Source organism: Phocoena phocoena, chromosome 18, assembly GCF_963924675.1.
Source record: "Phocoena phocoena chromosome 18, mPhoPho1.1, whole genome shotgun sequence".
Classification (NCBI taxonomy): Eukaryota; Metazoa; Chordata; class Mammalia; order Artiodactyla; family Phocoenidae; genus Phocoena; species Phocoena phocoena.
In genome coordinates this window covers 65,812,348-65,831,489 of record NC_089236.1, presented here as the reverse complement: position 1 = coordinate 65,831,489, position 19,142 = coordinate 65,812,348, and the positions used below count along the sequence as shown (strand labels likewise).

General features: G+C 41.1%; 1 protein-coding gene across 3 annotated transcripts in view; it reads left to right on the top strand.

Annotated features, from left to right (window-relative positions):
- The window catches only part of ABCC4 (ATP binding cassette subfamily C member 4 (PEL blood group)), a 213,141-nt gene that overhangs the window by 146,036 nt on the left and 47,963 nt on the right, over window positions 1–19,142 (top strand). For all 3 annotated transcript variants that reach the window (XM_065896166.1, XM_065896165.1, XM_065896164.1), the window contains one exon: window positions 1,903–1,982. In XM_065896166.1, coding sequence (XP_065752238.1) covers window positions 1,903–1,982 — 80 coding nt within the window. The remainder of the gene's footprint in view (window positions 1–1,902; window positions 1,983–19,142) is intronic.

Below are 19,142 nucleotides of genomic sequence, written 5' to 3'. Positions count from 1 at the left end.
AATGGTAAAGGGGTGGATGACACATACTGTTCATCCCTGAGTAGCCAATATCTCTTTTAACACCTTCTAAGACAAATTGTACTTGTTTCCAAATTCTGCCTACGTTAAAAAGTTGTATTTTTCCATTGAAGAAGTCACAAGAATTTAAAGTACGTCTTTGACATTTTTTGTCGTGTATATTCCTTATTTGGGCATTGCTGCTTTGAGAAGGTAAAAAATAACTAAATGGGCCACAATATGCATAAGAATATGTGGGGAAATTGCACATCTGATTTTAATGTTCCTAAAGCAGAATTGATTAAATGATTCCCATCTTCTTGCCCCTCGAAGTGTGATCTGGGAAATAGTTTAAAGGGGAGGGGGGTCACCTGACAGCTGGGAAGAAATGCAGACTCTCTAGCTCCCCCAACACTCCTGAATCAGCAAGTGCATTTTGACAGGTGGACGTTGCTCCAGTGTCTGGTAGACTTTCCGAGGTGACATGGTGCTGCGGGACCTGGGGGGAATAGTCAGTATCTCTCCTTGGTGGTTGAGCACCTGTTAACTCACCGGGCATCGTGACTGGGTTCTTCACCTGCATGAGCCCATTTAATCCTGAGAATCACCTTCTAAAGCAAGCATTCCTAGAGGCTCCGAAAATTTGTCCCTGGTCCTCCAAACGTGCCACTAAAAGACGGTTTCTGGAGTCTGTATTTCCTAAGCCTGAGACAGGAGAATTGAGGCCCAGCCTGTTAACGGCCTGGCCTGGCCGAGGGCGAAAGCCTCCGATGTCTGCAGCCCCCGGCTTGGCCGCACCCTGTGCTTCCGGTGAGCCATGCGCCCTGCGGAGGACAGCAGAGCTGGCTCATCCCGGCGGCGGAAACTCAGCGCCCAGCCTCTGCTCATTCAGTGTCCAGCTGTGGCTTGGTGTGAAAGGCCTCGGGAGAAAGTCACCTCTGACAGGGGTCAGGAAGAGCACCTAGAGGCCCCACATCTCACCTGCAGGCTGGCTTCCTGGAGCCTCAGTTATGAAAGAAGTTCAGGGGCCTAGATAACACATTTCTCAGGAGCTGCTACACCAGAACAGGCTGTGTGTGTGCCTGCGTGTGTTGTTACTTCAGTGCCTTTGAATTTAATCATTAAAAAGACCAGATATTTATTACAAATTAGTTCTCATCTTCCAGTCCTGCAGCCTTCAGAGTATACTGTTTTGGTGAATTTTGAGAAGGAAAATAAAAGCAATAAGAAATGATCTTTTCGTCGTCAAGTAATATTTGTTTTCCTGCTTCCATCCCTCTGGTCTTGTTGGATGCTTAAGCATGAGTCGTGTGTTCTTCACACTTGGTGCGCCTCTGAAAACAACAACTTATTACCCTGGTAGTAAATGCACAACTTGGAAGAATCCCAAATTTCCCAAGATGTAAGGTGCTATGCACCATTCTGGGGATTAAAAAATTGCAGACAGGTTGTAATTAGTTTTCTTTTTTCTTAAAGTATCACTTAGCAACATTAATTCTGATAAATCAAAGTTAGTGTAACAATTAGGAGTAATTTATGAATTTTAAATTGTTTACCGCCTCTAGCACTTGAAGTCTTAAATAGGATGGATGTAAAAGGACGAAACATTCTAAAATCCACCAACCCTTCCTGATACTTCCACAAGACCCGCTTCTCCCCTCCCCACCCCCGTTTAAAAATAAGGGCCAAAAATTTCAACTGCCCGCTCACTGCCATTGGTATTTTAATATCTCTTTAGGTAACGTCTATTTTTTTCTTTACCACTGACATTGGCTTATTTCATATGAATCTATAATATATTAAATACATATGCATTTAAAATATTGTTTTAATTTGTTCGTGAATTGTTTCTCTTAAAGGGCCTGTCTGGGGAAATGAGTAATTTCTCATATCCTGTTGTTGCAGGAAGAATTTTGAATCGTTTCTCCAAAGACATTGGGCATATGGATGACTTGCTGCCCCTGACATTTCTTGATTTCATCCAGGTAATGTAACAGTCATGTCAGAGTTCTCACAGCACAAAGCAAAGTGCCTGTTTTTCAAGGCCTTTTCACAGGGGCTGAGATGGGCCTTTCAGCCTGACTGTGTTATCTTAATTAAGTAAAAGGCCACGTTTGTAAGAGAAAGGTGTGGCTGTGATTGGGAGGCTGAGTTAACATGAGTGACACCTGCTGTAGGAGTGGCTACACAGTCACGGTCAAGGTTGGCTCGAAGCAGCGACATGCTTGGTAAGTGGTTCTCCCGCTGCCGTTCAGCTATCTGGCGTGGATTTCCTTTACTGTGAGCACATTTCACAACAGAGAATCACCTCTCATGGTAGCCTAGATTAACTAAATTATGCATCGGATTACCACAAAAGACAAATACTTACTGCACCGTTTTTTTGTGTGTGTGTATAAAGCCAGGTGTGGTTACCTACAAAGAAAAGACTAGTAATAATAAGGTGAAAATAATCCTTTAACAAGGACAATAGAGAGCGGTCATGGAAGATACAAAGCCTTTAAAAGCAAGTACCTTTAAGCCAATAATTTGAGTAAGGGATCAGAGTCATCTCAGAAAATGTCTTTTTTGTTTTTGTAGACAGCTTTTCTTTTAACACATTGATTGCTGTGTCTTAAGGTGTCTTTAAAAAAACAAACCTTCAATCCCACAGAAATACCTTCTACACAGCCTTTGTTTTGTCTGTGGACTTGGAAGTTCTAAAGAATGATGTTAGGTCATCTGAGCTCTAATCTCATTTAGTATTGTGCGTTTGGGATGTTTTTATCTGTTTAATTCTGTCTACTTTGAAGTGATTCAGGCTGAGGGGACTTTCTGTTTCATTTCCAAGTGTTTTGGACATCAGAAACATTTATCAGGGCTTCCCTGGTGGCGCAGTGGTTGGGAGTCCGCCTGCCGATGCAGGGGACACGGGTTCGTGCCCCGGTCCGGGAGGATCCCACATGCCGCGGAGCGGCTGGGCCCGTGAGCCATGGCCGCTGAGCCTGCGTGTCCAGAGCCTGTGCTCCGTGGCGGGAGGGGCCACAGCGGTGAGAGGCCCGCCTACCAAAAAACAAACAAACCAACCAAAAAAAAACACATTTATCAAAAAGTGTACATTTTCTAAAATCCCAGCTGCTGCTGCTAATATTGATACCTCCTAAGTTGGAAGCCTTTTCACATTCCCTAAGTGCCAGTTAACACGAGCCCATTTTAAGACCAGGAAGGAGGAATGCTGCAGTTAGGGTGTGCGGTCATGGCTTGATACTGATGCTCCCCATACCCCCATTTTTTATTTCAATGCTCAAGTGCTCTTTAAGTCAAAACTTAGGGTCTCTCCTGGAGCCTTTTTTTTTTTTTTTTTTTTTTTTTTTTTCAGTACGCGGGCCTCTCACTGTTGTGGCCTCTCCCGTTGCGGAGCACAGGCTCCGGACGCACAGGCTCAGCGGCCATGGCTCACGGGCCCAGCCGCTCCGCGGCATGTGGGATCTTCCCGGACCGGGGCACGAACCCGTGTCCCCTGCATCGGCAGGCGGACTCTCAACCACTGCGCCACCAGGGAAGCCCCCTGGAGCCATTTTTATAAAAGGAGCCACAAATACTTAATTTGGAAAACTAGCTATGTCAGAAATATCAATAATAGGCCTGAGATTATTCTAGCCATTCCTGTTAGTCACAAAGAAATGCGCCAATGAATGTAGCCTATGGGCAGAGGCCTCCACTGTTTACCAATGTGAAGTAAGCTGTGATTTAGAGGCAGAGTCTTACTGTTCTTTTTAACCTGAGGGACAAGGGTCTAACTTAATCTTGGTGAAACGTAAATACCAGTAGTTCCAATTAGCTGATTTCTTGAATCTCATTGCAATAGTAAATCTCAATATTATTGTCTTCCAGAAAGGAGTTTTTTATAAAGGATGACTCAATTATCAATTATGATAAAGATCTATTGTCACTTGTTTTGTTTGCAGGTGTCTCTAAGGAGGCTCCCATAATCCCTTCAGGAAGAAATATTTTCTCCTTTATAAGATGATATTAGTTAAATATAAAAGCCCTGATCCCTGCCATTGTTGTTGATTCTTTGAGAGACGTTTCCCAACATTCATTGTTTAAATGGTTATCAGGAGGAGTCAGGTGAAACTTAATAAACAATGCAGTAACTGATTCATCTTTGTGTGCAGAAGCCTTTCTCCAGAGGCTTTGCATTCAATGAGTGGGGTTTTGACGAGGTATCGCTGGGATCATTTTGAAGTGTTTGGACCTGTTGCTATATTAGCAAGCAAAGATTTTTATTAAAGCCACAAAAATGAAGTCGACCTGCCCTCAAAGAAAAGCCAACCAAAATCAAAATGTAAATTGATTTTCTTTTTCTCTTTTTTTGAATTTGGATAGGACACTGTAAAGATGAAAAGAACCCAGTGGTGATCTGGGACTCTTAATGGAATCATGTAAACTTAAAATAAACACTATTATGGTAAGCACATAGAATGAAAACTAATTTTCCAAATCAAATACATTATATTCAATTCATTTTCCCCAATCAACCAAATGTTTAAAACCTGTTAGTTATAACAGCAATCTTCTGGAAATTAATTAGAAGCCTATTAGCTCTGCTAGCTGAGCTGAACCGAATGAAGAGGGTTGCTCGTTACATTTCTAAATAGGCTCCCGAATTAAAGCAAAGGAAGGTCAAAATGACAATCAGCTTGACTCACCTTATGGCTTTGCTTAAGAGGTGGATCTGTTTTTTTTTTTTTAAGGAGTTAGTTTTTTTTTTTTAAGGAAATTTTATCCACTTGGACTCAATCCTCTAACTTAAAAAGTCAGGATAAAAGGTATCCTGAATATTATCTTTGTTAATAGTAACACCCTCACAAGTACATAGGAATCTGAAATGGAAGTGACTTTTAGGTCTCTTGTCTGGCCCATCAGCTTCTCTGAAGAGTTTTGTCATCCCCTTTCAGAACTGAGATAGAAAATTTCTTGTGTGCCTTTGGTTTTAATGTCATTAGCAAAACGGGCTGCTGACATCAGGAGACACCCTGGGTTTTAATGTCTCTCCTCTGATTCTTAGGGTCAGAATCCTAATGACTAGCAGGTCTTCCTCTGCTCAGGGAAGCTCACAGATCGTGAGTCCTTCTAAACCCAACAGCTGACTTGAGAAAGGGTTGGGAAATTCCGTATCAAGAAGTTAACCTTGGTTTGATCTTGTCGTCCTTCCTGATCTACATGTCATCTCTTATTCTTGAGCCAGAAAGAACTTGGCAGGATTTATAGTAACAAATAGAATACAAATCAAAATTCAAAGCTTAGATACCTTTCCACTTTTCAGAGTATTAAAACCAACACTGACATGTTTAATGTTTGTTTCTTACTGAAGATAAGCATGTGATAATACTTTTCAGGAGAATTAAAATCAAGCAGGTACAGAAATAATGTAATTACACTTATCTGTGGTAACTTTTTTATCCGTAGCATGCGTGTTTCATTGCTTTATCTGTAAGAAAGACAATGATAATTTTGTTGGTTTTGTAAGTAAGAGTTCAGAAATATGGACCATTGGCCTAGAACATAATTGTGTCTCCAGTTAAGTCTGATGCTGATGAATTGAAGAAAGGGAACTGAAACAGAGCCCTCATAATGGGGGAGGGGGTATACGCCCATGAAGGCAGTCAGAAGTCAGATTTTATTATTCCACTAACTCAGTGACTGAGATGAGAAAATTCTGTTTAAAATGTGAGCAAGTTTGCTGGCCACATGGAAGGTATTTACTTAACTTTGTCCCTTGGACTTCAACAAATGATTCGTATTTGTGTGAACATTTGTGGGGTTTTGTTTGCTTTCTGTTTTGTTTTTGGTTTCATTTAGTGATTCATATCCATGCTGATGGGAAACAGTGAACACAGCTCATTTTGAAATGAGTGTAATTTACTATTGTGCAACATTCCAGTGAGAATTCCAGAGGAACAGTGGGGTTAATGTGTGGGATATGGGAACCTGAGCTGACACAGGCATGGAACACGAGCGAATGAAGAGAGACCGATTTTTGACTGACGAGGCATTTTGAAAGGGTAGGCCAGAAATGAGGGAAGTTTTTTAAATATAGGAAATAAATATTTTATACAAAATAACAGCAGTCTGCAGGTTATCTCAGCGTTGCCTTGGGCTTTTTAGATAAGTTAGCCAGTGGCTGGCAATGCACATCTGGCTTATTAAAGTGTTGTTCAGACACATTTTGTTTGTTTGCTTTTTCAAAAATCGTAACAGCTTTGAGTATTAACAGTGTTTTAAAAACCAAGTCATCTATCAATCCCGAACATGGTTCTTCACTCATGAAAACTAAATATCTTTATGAAAATAGGGATTGAAATACGAAGTATAAAGGCCATATAAACCTCGTAGGTGAGGAATCAATGAGGGAGAATTCTTTGAATAGGACTTTGGCCTTCAAAACATAATGTATTTGAATAAACATAAACAAACAAACAAAATGTGGTCACTTAAAATTCACATTCTTAAGTGTATGACTTGACTTCCTAATGCCACAGCATAAATAACAACAACATAAATATAGCCTCTCACTTTCTTAAAACAGTGATTGATTTAATTAATAATGGTACCATACATACATAATATTTATGTTTCAGTAGTGTTTAAATTTAAAATTTAATTTTATTAAGGATTAAATTAATTCTTAATGATCATTTTAATAATGCAGTAAATTTGTAATATTTGATGGCCAGTTGTATGGTTTTGTGAATGTATTTGCAACTAGAAATATAATGGGAAGTCTTGAAGTTTCTCTCAAACGAATTATTTCCATTGCATATTTGTGATGTGTGGATTTGTAATTCGTTCAATATTTCTCTTTCCCACAACATGTCTTCATTTTTGGATTGTTTGCAGCAGTGTTTTATCAAGCTTCTATTATGTGCTAGGGATGTGGGGATGAAAAAGGTAAACCCTTTGTCTTCGTTCATTGGACAAGCATTCATTTGCGTGTGCTAGGCACCATGCAGGGCTTGGGGATGTGGAGTTGAATGAAATCTAATTCCCGTCTTCCTTGAGGCACACTCTCCTGGGAGAGACAGATCGAAAGTCAGCAAGTACTGTGCTGTGTGGTAAGTTACAACAGGAGTATACTGGATAGGAGACTGGATAAGGCTTTAGTGTGAGACAAATCTGATTTCCACACCCAGATCTTCCTTGACATTTTTGGACCTCCAGATGTAAGCATCCTGTACTTAATTGGAAGTAAGAGTCTGGTGTTTGAAAGAGAGACCTGCTGGGCTTCCCCGGCGGCGCAGTGGTTGAGAGTCCGCCTGCCGATGCAGGGGACACGGGTTCGTGCCCCGCTCCGGGAAGATCCCACATGCCGCGGAGCGGCTGGGCCCGTGAGCCATGGCCGCTGAGCCTGCGCGTCCGGAGCCTGTGCTCCGCAACGGGAGAGGCCACGACAGTGAGAGGCCCGCGTACCAAAAAAAAAAACAAAACAAAAAAAGAGAGACCTGGGATGAGTATGGCACCTGTGTATTCTTTACTGAGCAGGTAAAAGCTGAATCTGTGAAAATGAATAAGACTGCCCGGAGAGAGAGTGAAGCATTTCAGGAGCAAAGATCCTTATGGAAGCCTTTATATTCGGAGGGAAAGCAGAGAGAGAAGGGAAGCAGAGGAGACACACAATGAAGAGATGAGGAAATAGGTTGGGGGACCAAGGAAGGACAAGTCTGTTAAGTGCAAAGGAGAAGGTAAGTCCCTGGAAAGCTGTCAGTTGATTTAGAAATCAGGAGGCTTCTGGTGACCTAAGAAGCAGGTTTCAGATGGGCGGGGCCAGACTGCAAAGGGCTGCAAATTCAGGAGGCGTGGAGGAAGCTGAAGTGAAGGCAGGCTACTCCTGGAAGGAGTCTGAGTAAAACCAGAGAGAGGCCCATCCAGAATGTAGGGTCTGCGGAGGAGCTGCTGGTTGGGTGTTTAGTTTTGGGGTTGGGGGTGTGTGGTGGGTACTATTTTCCTCTGCCCCTCCTTCCCCTCAACAAACAGGGATTAGTGTTGACACCCTGTAGTATGGGGGTGGGTCAGGCAGGAATCCTCCCCTCCAGGTCCCCAAGGGGAGGGAGACACACAGAGATCCACCCCTTGCCACCTTTGGAATCCTAAGTGTGGCAGCGCCTGGGGGAAGTCCTGGAAGGCAAACTGGGTGTGGGGCTGGAGGTAGTAAGGGAGCCTGGTCCAGGAGGTGGGCGTGGCTTCTAGAAAGCGACCTTTGATCCCAGATGAGAGGAAAAGGCCTTTGTGGATGGTGGGGCAGGAGGGGCTGCTGGAAGCCTAGTTTCCCAATGGGCAACAGTCTTTCTGTCTGTCACCAGCTGAGAGTGGTGTTGGCAAGGGCCTTGAAGGGGGTTTTTCAGTTCGGTTTTGTTTTAAAGGATGTAGGTAGTGCCAAGTGTGTTCAAGCTCATTTTTTAAAAAAATTAATTAATTAATTTAAGCTGCTCCGGATCTAAGTTGTGGCACGCGGGATCTTTGCTGCGGCATGCAGGCTCTTAGTTGGGGCATGTGAACTCTTAGTTGTGACATGCATGCGGGATCTAGTTCCCTGACCAGGGATTAAACCCAGGCCCCCTGCATTGGGAGCGCAGAGTCTTACCCCCTGGACCACCAGGGAAGTCCCACAAACTCATTTTTGATGATTCTGCCCATCCTTGGGTATATTTGATAAACCTTGAAATATAGTTGATCATTTTCATTCTAAAGTGTTTGTTCCATATACTTTTTCTCATCTAATTTCTTTCTCGTTCCCTAAAATGAAATCTCAGGTAATTCATTTAATGTTTTGTAATTATACAAAACACCTGCTTTGTATTATTTCTGTGTTTCTTCTGTCTTTTCCTTATGAATACTGTGTTACATAGTTTAGCCTGCCTGCGATCCTCTAAGATCAGATACCTTTATTATTTTTGCTTCCAATGCCCAAATAATTTCAGAAGTTTGCTTTTTCACTGAAATGCAGACTTAATATATCATAAAAGGGTGAGAGCCTTGAAGGGATCATCGGATCCCAGGATCCTCAGAGACTGGCCGTTCATCACCCCTGACACTGGAGTAGGACTCTTTTCCCACGGTGCAGTACCATCTCGGAATACACATCTACATAGATTTGTTTCTCTTTCTTTGCCAGTGATTTATGTCATGAAGGAGCCCAGGCCTAGAGAGTAAAATTGAAATTTCCTAGTCCTTAAATCTAATCTCGCTACAGTTCCTGGAAAGAAAGTTTACATGTCTGATGGACTGGCTGTTGATCTACTGGTTTGTCGTGTGTGTGTGTGTGTGTGTGTGTGTGTGTGTGTGTGTGTGTGTGTTTGCACATCTTTTTTTTTTGGCCGCGCCGTGCAGCATGCAGGATTTTGTTCCCCGATCAGGGATTGAACCCACGCCCCTCTCAGTGGAAGCGCGGAGTCTTAACCGCTGGACCGCCGGGGAAGTCTGCGTTTGCACATCTTTAGCCCATTCTCAGATGGAGCCTCTGAAGGCTTCAGTATTTAAGGACCAGAAAACATCTCTCTTCCACATTAATGAAGCTTTTCTTGACCACTCTATTCTGCAATAAAACAATGTCCATACCTTACAGAAAAGAAGAGACCCTGAAACAGGAGGCTGATTGCCTCTAGATGGGACGGCAGACTCAGCAACTGCTCTTTTTCGGTTAATCCGTTTCTTCATTTTCACCTCCTCCTGCGTCACATCATCTCTCCATTTCCTCTGTAAAATATGCTTCCGGTGGCTGCCTCCAGGGTGCCTACACTCTGCTCCAGTCCTCAACCTCGTTATCTTTGTTCTAAATCCGTTGTGACTCTTCCTAAACTTGTTCACGCTACTTGCCCTTGTTGTATTATCTTAACTGTAAATCTCTGGATTCCAAATGGAAGAGTTGTTTGGCAAGTTGGATACTTTGGAAGGAATTAATAAAGGTGTCACTTAAATAAAAAAGGTGTCGATGAGACAACAGATGAGTGGGGGGGAGGGATGAATTGGAGAAATACAGGAGAATTCTGTGCTGAGAGTTTCAGAAGTGTTTTAGAAACTGTAGATGATGCACTACAGATGTGATTTACACAAGAGAAACTCGTGACATGATACCTATTTCTGCTGTTAAATTATACCAAAACATTGAGATTTTGTATTATTCTAGAATTGACTAACTATTCAGATTGTAGCAGTTAAGGGGGCATCTTCTGTAACCCTGCCTGGAGAGACTGGGGGTGGCTTCCCATTGATTCCCGAACCTCATGTTGGGATGGAGGATGCACAAATGGCAGGGAGCCCAGGAGACTGCAGGATGGAGGCGGGGGCCGGCATACCGTAAATAGCTGGATCGGGAAGCCTGGGGGTCAGTCATCGAAGGAGATAAAGATGGAGAGGCCCAGTGGGACAGATCGCAGGGTAACTTGTGTCTCAAGCACAGGAATTCGGTTTGGAGTGTTGGATGGAAGGCTACAGAGAGGAAGAAGAGACCACCACAAGGATAGGATTATGCCAACATAGGGAAGACAGGACGAGGCACTGACTTGTCCAGGTTTATCTTTGGGACATCCAAGTAGCAATGCCTTGTGTTTCTAATGAAAACCCTGGATTCTTAATAGGGGTTCCACACTGCAGGACAGTCCGTCCCCTCAGGTGATGGCATTAGTATCCCCATATCCTAACAGGGGAATTACGAGTTTCAACACCATTAGTTTGACCCTTGTAGTTACCAGATATGTTGCGTGCCCAGTTTAATTATAGTTATTGACCAAACTGGAGTTGTTCATCATTCTAAAGGAAGAAGGAAGTCAACATTAAAAAAAAAAAAGCCAATTGATGTGGTATATTTAGTGTGATTCTACCTGAGGATGTAAGAGCCCTGAAAATGGTTTTTTCCAGTGTTCTTTGTTCTCTAGGAAAAACGTGATGGTTTAGTGGTGTGACTGTGCTATTGTATTATATACTGATTATATGTTAAGGGATAATGTTCTGTGACGTCAGCAGCTTTAAGGAGTGCTGGAGTGGGGAGCCCCGCAGTCTCCCTTCCCAAGCTTGAGTCCTAGCTCTCTCCCTCTCTCCCACAAAGCTACACTTTCCTTCTCTGTAAAATAGAGAAAATATTACCAACTTCATAAAGTTTGTTGGGAAGACATAATGAAGTCAATAAAATTCTAACTACATGTTAAGCGCTAAATAATGGCTGGTTATTTTTGAAATAACACATATATTTTTCATTAGGAAAAATAGTCCAGTAACAGCATTATGCTACAATAAAGCAATTGTTGCAGACAGTTTCCAGGTCCATCTGTATCACCACATGAGTGTGTGCCACAAAGATTCTAGGTTTGTAATCCTGAAGAATTTAATGAACATTTTCCAGTGTAGACCTACAGGGGGGGAAAAACAGTTGTTTTCTGAATAGACCATTGAGTACTAAATATTTCCATACAATTTCGGAAACTTCAAGATCCCTGATAACATTGAGTAAGGAGTCACAATTATTCCAGAATTCTTTCCATTAAAATGTCCACTTTCAAGAAGTCTCCCAGTAGAGAAATGAGTGCGTGACAATGGCCAGTAAGATTCGGAAGGTTGGGTTGAGGCATATTAATTAATAAAATTTGGGAACTGCTCTGAGCATGCAAACTTGCATACTGCAAAATGATGTAATTTATTGAGGAAAACGGAATTGCAAAACCTTTCCTCCTCACACACCCCTAATCCACCCCAAAACAAAACAAAACAAAACACAGCAGCTTGGCTGAGCTTAAATAACTGACTTTTCATATCCTTTCACGGACACAAAGGGCTAACCCTGAGGCTGCTTGAGCCACCAATGCTGGCAGTGGCGGGGACCACCATGGAACGTGTCATTCCCTCCTCGCCACACACAAAACACATTGACTGCAGCTTTATGAAGTGAAAATGCCCAAGAAAAAGAAAATGTGAAGGAGGTGTTCGCAGTCATTTCTTTGCAGAGGGGGGAGTGCAAAAGAACAAGCTACTGCATCTGGATACTGAGAACAAAGCAAGCCTGAGACCAGGGGCTCATAGCTTGGGTCACTTGCTTTTATAGAAGCAAAGAGTGGAACTGCCTTTGCTTGTCTCAGTACCACTGACCCTTGCATTTCATTGTGTAGAGATGTCAGGGAAAGTGTGTAGAAAGCATTCCAGCCTCTTTCACTGAACAATGACTTTGTCATTTTGAGATTTCTGTGGTGTGTTGACCCTTTCCCCACCCCCTCCCTCAAATCCCCATTGGACAAAAGTGATTGTTAGTTAGGCTGCCTTGCCCTGTTTGAAAGATCTCTGTGTTTTGGACCCTTTAAAAGTAAACTCATCCATTTTAACTGAATCACAGCATTTTCCCGCTTTTAAAATCAACAGAAGCGTTTTAGTTTGGAATTTGCAGGGATGGGATATTCCCCGAAAATGCTAGTCCCAGAGCTAAAGACGCATGCACACTGCCAAGTTAAAGTGGGTTTCCTTTTTAATAGAAAGGAGAATTGATAATATTGGTTACTGGGAATATTTACAAACACTTGACCCTCGGGTTTCAGAGATTAAGGTGGTATGCTTCACACAAGCCCACTCATATGCTCCGTTTACCTTTCTTTTTAATGAAAGATCAGACGGCGGGTGGGTTTTTCCAGCTTGATCGTCAGCACACTTAGAAATCAGCACTGCCAGCATCAGCCTGGTGACAGTTAATCAGTGGGGACCTTCCTAGGCTGGCAACCAAGTGTTCCATTTTGTCTGTCCCAGCATGTGCGGTCCAATGATAACGTTTATAGTTTAACAAGAAGCTAATTAAGACCTAAAGAAAAAACAATAAGCACCCCATTTTTATCAAGCCTCGTGGTGCTATTCAGAGCATAGAACTTTACATTGTAGCATTATTGGACGATGTCCATTACAAAACTATAGTGGCCATTCACAGTGCTTTCTCTCCCCGCCATCTTGTATCTTTAGGAATGATCAAATGGACTGTTGTTCCTAGGGAGGGGAAAATGGCAAAACATTTACTCATGGTGAGGACCTTTAGAGTCTCTATATGCTCTTCTTGAGTATATTTCTTCAATTCTATCTACCAGTGTATTTTCTTGATAAAGTTAAGAAGAACGGGTGAGCTGGAGAACTTCCTTCATTTTTATGAAAACCTCGTCCTTGCTACTTTATGCATGGATATATGTCTCCAGTCTGATGTGGAACGTGATGAATTATAATCTGTTTGTCTTGTGCTTGCTCTCTGCTTGTGAGTTTTGTTTCTTGCAACTCTTTCTCTGGGTCTTTTGATTTCGTTTTCCCTGATTGTTATCTGCATCCACTTAGGAAGCAGATAGGACAGCTCTAGCATTGAAGCCAAGGGCAGCATCCTGTAGGAGATATGTCAGCTGGGGCTCAGGCACCCTGCTGGTTACCGTTATCTCCCACATGTGTCCCCCCAGCCTTCTTTTCCCAGTGCACCCAAGGTAATCAACACATGAAATTATGGTTGTGTGTTTTACACTTTGCCAACACCTGCCTGAGCATAACCTAAGGTATGGGAATTGGATTCTGGTGTCATCATGGCTGTCGTTGCTGTGTTTTTCTTTTTCTTCTTGTTGTTGTTTGTCTTTTTGTTTTGTTTTGTTTTATGATTTGGCTGCTCTGTGGGGCTTGCAGCATCTTAGTTCCCCCACCAGGGATCGAACCCATACCCAAGCAGTGAAAGCACCGAGTCCTAACCACTGGACCGTCTTCTAATCTATTTTTTAAAACGTATTTATTGATTTTTTGAGGTATACTTTACGTACGATGAAACAAGCAATTTTTCATTCTTTTGGTTAATGAGTTTTGATAATTGTTTACATCCCTTTGATTACCACACAAAACGAAATGTAGAGCATTCCCATGACCTCAGAAAAATCTCTCTTGCCCCTTTGCAGTCAGTTTCCACACCCCCGCAGTTATCTGAGATTTCTGTCGACATATATCAGGTTTCCTGTTCTTGGGCTCCGTATATAAATGGAATCGACATAGTGCAGGTTTTGCTGTGCTGCCTTGTTTTGCTTAACGTGCTTTCAAGATTTTCAAGATCCATCCATGTTGCTACTTGTTTCAGTGGTTCTTTTCTTTCTTTTTACTTTCTGAGTCATTCCATTATATGAAGATACCACAATTAATTTATCCATTCTCCAGTTGATAGATACTTGTGTTGTTCATAGCTTTTAGCCATGAACCTTCTTGGAGAAGTGTTTATACGGACACAAGTTATCCTTCTTCTCAGCTCTATTTTAGAGGAATGATACAAGCTCCACATACAAGTTGGAACTGTTGGGTCATAAGGTAGGCGTTTGTTAACTTTAAAAAAAATTACCATAAAGTTTTTCAAGATAGTTGCACCATTTTACACACCCGCCAGCAACATACGGGAGTTCTGGCTGTTCCACACCTTAGCAATTTTTGCAGCCCTTAGTATTATCAGTCTTTGTGATTCAAGTCTTTCTGTGCATGACTACTCTCATTGTGGTGTCAGTTTGCATTTTCCTAATGATTAATGATATTGAGCTCTTTTTCATGCATGCTTACTGACTATTTTTTCCAGTTATTCTAGGCACATTTGTTTAAAAGACTTTTATGGATTGAATTGGCACCTTGGTTAAAAATCATCTGACTGTATGTTAATAAGTCTGAGTTTGTATACTTTATTTTGTTCGATTGATCTGTTCATCCTTGTACCAGTACTGCAGTCTTAGTTACTGTTCGTTTTAGTAAGACTTGAAATCCTCTGGTTTAAGTCCTCTAACTTTGTACTTCTTCCTTAAGATTGTTTTGATCATTCTAGATCATTTACTTTTCTGTACAAATTTTAGAAGCCTTTTAATTTGTTTTCAATGAAAGCCTGCTGGAATTTTGATTAATATTTTCTTTTAGCTATAGATCCATTTGAGGAGAGTCTGAGTTTAACACTATTGAATCTGTCAGTTATGTATGTGGTACATCTCTCTACTTATTTAGGTCATGTTGAATTTTAGAAGTGTTTTGTAGTTGTTACAGAAATCTTATATAATCTTTTGGTTAAATTCATTCCTCAATATTTGATGTCTTTTGATTGTATTTATGGGATTGTTTTTAATATCACTTTCCAGTTGCTTGTTGCTGGTGTATACAAATACAGTTGATTTATTTGTGAATCCACCTTGCATTTCCTGGGCGTGGTTTTTCTTTTTTAATCTTGTAGAATTTTCTATATCCACGGTCATGTTAGCTGCGAATATTAACAGTTTTACTTCTTCATTTCCAATATTTATGAGTTTTATTTCCTTGCTGTGGCTAGAGGTTTGAGTACAATGTGGAAAAAAGGTGATAATACATTCTTGTACTCTTAAGATAAAATCTTTTGATATTTTTCCATCAAGAATGATGTTAACTGCAATTTTTTTAGGTAGATTGAATGTTTCCTTTAATTCCTAAATTCCTGAGAATTTTACTGTTTTTAAAATCAAGAATAGGTGTTAAAATTTGACCAGTATTTTTCTACATTTCTTCACATAATTATATTATTATTCACCATTAATCTTTTAATGTGGTATATTATAACGATTGATATTTGCAGGTTAAATTAACCTTATATTCCTAGAATAAACTCCACTTGGTCCTAATGTGTACCATATATATTTTTTTTACATATCATTGTATGCAATTTGTTAATGTTTTGTCAAGAATATTTGTATCTGTTGTTCATGAGGCATCTTGGTTCATAATTTGCTTTTCTTTAAATGTTTTGCCAGGTTTTGGTATCAGAGTTATGCAGTCCTCATAAAAAGACATGGGAAATGGATATTTTTGTTATGGTCTTTGTTTTTTTTTTTTTTTTGTAGCTGCACCTTGTGGCTTGTGGTATCTCAGTTCCCCAACCAGGGATTGAGCCCGGGCCAGGGCAGCGAAAGCCCGAAATCCTAAACACTAGGCCACCAGGGCACTCCTATGGTCAGTTTTATGTGTCAGTTTGACCAGGCTGCATTCCGGTTATTCAGTCACAAAGTAGTCTAGGTGTTACTGTGCAGATATTTTATAAATATGATTAAAGTACATAATCAGTTGACTTTAAGTAAGGAATGCTATCTTAGATAGTCTTGGTGGGCCTGATTCAGTCTGTTGAAAGGACTTAAGAGTTAAGGCTTCCCTGAATAGAAAGAAGTTCTGCCTGTGGATAACAGCATTGGCTCCTGCCCAAGAGTTCCAGCCTATCGTTTGTAACAGCTGGCCCTGTGGATTTCTGACTTGCCTAGCCAGGTTTGATTGTGAAATACTCCTTTTTTTATGTTGTTAGATTCAGTTTATTGGTATGTTGTTTAGTGTTCCTAAGACAGTTTGGATTGTAATTTTTTTCTTTTAATGTGTTTGTGTGGTTTTTATATCATGATAATGCTGGAGTCAAATTCCCTGGAAGAATTTGGTAAAACTTTTTTCACAATCTACTTGGGAAGCCCTATAGACCTAAAGTCTTTTTTTGGTGGGAAATTTTCGTATTATGGAGTCAGATTCTTAAATTGATATGGAAGTATTCAGATCTTCTGTTTCATATTCTGTCAGTCTTTGTATGTGGTTTTTCAAGAAATTTGTTGTTGGCATTGTATTTTTAAGTTTATGAGCGCAATGCTTATTATATCCCATCTTTAGTGCCTGTGATATCTCTTGTGTTATTCTCTTTTAATTCACATTAATGGTAATCCCTCCCCCACCCACCTTTTTTTTTTTTTTTTTTTTACGTGGGCGCCTCTCTGTTGTGGCCTCTCCCGTTGCGGAGCACAGGCTCTGGACGCGCAGGCTCAGCGGCCATGGCTCACGGGCCCAGCCGCTCCGCGGCATGTGGGATCTTCCCGGACCGGGGCCCGAACCCGTGTCCCCTGCATCGGCAGGCGGACCCTCAACCACTGCGCCACCAGGGAAGCCCGACCCTTGACTTTTATACTTTCTTTTTTTAAATAAGACTTTTTTTTTTTTACAACAGTTTTTAGTTCACAGTGAAATTAAGAGGAAGATTCAGAGATTTCCCATGTACACTCTGTGGCCTTTAAAAAAAAATGTTTTAAAGTTATAAATTTACCTCTAAGCACCTTAGTTGCAGCCTTTAAATTTTAGTATTTGTAGATATTCATTTTCTTTTATGCCAAAATTCTTTGTAATTTTATTGTAATTTTGAATTAGATGATACCTTGAAATATATTATTGAACTTCCAAATATTTAGTGACATACTAGTTGCCTTTTTGTTATTGATTTCTTGTTAAATCTGCTTAGGTCAGAATATATTCTGTTCAATTTCTGTCCCTTGAAGTTTGTTGATACTTGCTTTATAGTATAGGATATATGCAGTTGAAAAGAATGTCTTAGGTAATCACTGACTGCCGTGTTGTATAGTTCCTTATTGGTCAAATATATTAATGACATTTTAAAAATCTTTTATATCTCCGTTGATTTTTATCTGCTTTTTCTCCAGTCTTTGAGATGGGTGGGTTTCAATCTCCCACTTATGGGTATGGCATTGTCTATTTCTATCGAGTTCTGTCAGATTTTGCTTTATACATTAGTGAGCTGTGTTATTAGGATTATGTAAGTTTGGATTTTTTTAAATATCTTTTAGATAAAATTGACCCTTTATTATGAAATGTTTTCCTTTATTTCTAGGAATCCTTCCTAACTTCATGTTAGTTAGATACTCCAGCTTTCTTTTGGTTAGTTTTTATGTGGGGTACATTGTTCAACATTTTATTTCCACTTTTTTTTTTTTTTTGCGTTACGCGGGCCTCTCAATGCTGTGGCCTCTCCCGCCGCGGAGCACAGGCTCCGGACGCGCAGGCCCAGCGGCCATGGCTCACGGGCCCAGCCGCTCCGCGGCATGTGGGATCTTCCCGGACCGGGGCACGAACCCGCGTCCCCTGCATCGGCAGGCGGACTCTCAACCACTGCGCCACCAGGGAAGCCCTATTTCCACTTTTATCTGGTGTTATTTCTAAGCTGTGCTTTTCAAACACAGGAAATAGATGCAGTGTAGTCTTGAATTTCGTAATAAGCTCAAACACTGAAAAAGGTTAGTAAGGAAGCTATCGATCGTTGAGATTTGCTGAACACAAAGGAAGGGAGAAGTGCACTCTGTTTCCCTAATTTCTCTTGTATTGGTTAAGAAACTGTAAACCAAACCCCACCATTGACTCTTCAGTGGAGTTAACTGTGGCTCAGGATTAAGGGCTACCTGAAGGATTACACAGGTTCCACAGCTAGTGTGGATCTGAAAAGATCTAAGGCAGTCAACTGAGGGATGAAAAGCATGATTAGTGAATCCTAAGGAAAGGACAGATTTAGAAAAGCTTTATTAATATTAGAGTGTGTATGGATCTCATCATAGAGATAAGATACACCACTTTTTATCATTTTCTTATATAAAAGAGTTAATTGGGTTGGGTGAGGTCAAAAGAAATGTGATAAAGGAGGGGTCTGGAAGCAGAGCTGATCTGTAGACTCCCTTAGACATGCAAGGTACCATATCACCTTACACCTGCAGACTCAACGTTAACTCTAGGGTTAGTATTAAGTTTAGGAGCGTGCACTGATTTCCCTTTGCTTCTGTTTATCCTGTGATTGAAGGGTAAGGAGTACTGTTTCATAGAAATTACATTATATTGCTTTGTGTATTTAAAAACTATTTATTTATGTCTTTATTTGGCTGTGTCAACTCCTCGTTGCAGCACGTGGGCTCTTCGTTGTTGCACGTGGGCTTCTCTTTAGTCGTGGCGCCCGGGCTCCAGAGCTCGCGGGCTTAGTTGCCCCACAGCATGTGAGATCTCAGTTCCTGGACAAGGGGTCGAACCCACGTCCCTCGCCTTGGAAGGCAGATTCTTAACCCCCGTGGACCACCAGGGAAGTCCCAGAAATTACATTCTATTTCTTAATACTTAGAGAGCTTCGTGTAGGCGTTCAGGATTTTACTGCCTCTACAAGAATCTTGTGTGAGCTAGCAGTACAATTGATGAGATAGTCAATTTCATTGAAAGGCTTTTTTTTTTCATCTGATATGTTTCCAGAATAAATAGGTAGAAGAATCTTTCCCACACCCACATCAATAAACAGCTTACTGATCAAAAACTGGGCATTTTTTTAATCTCCC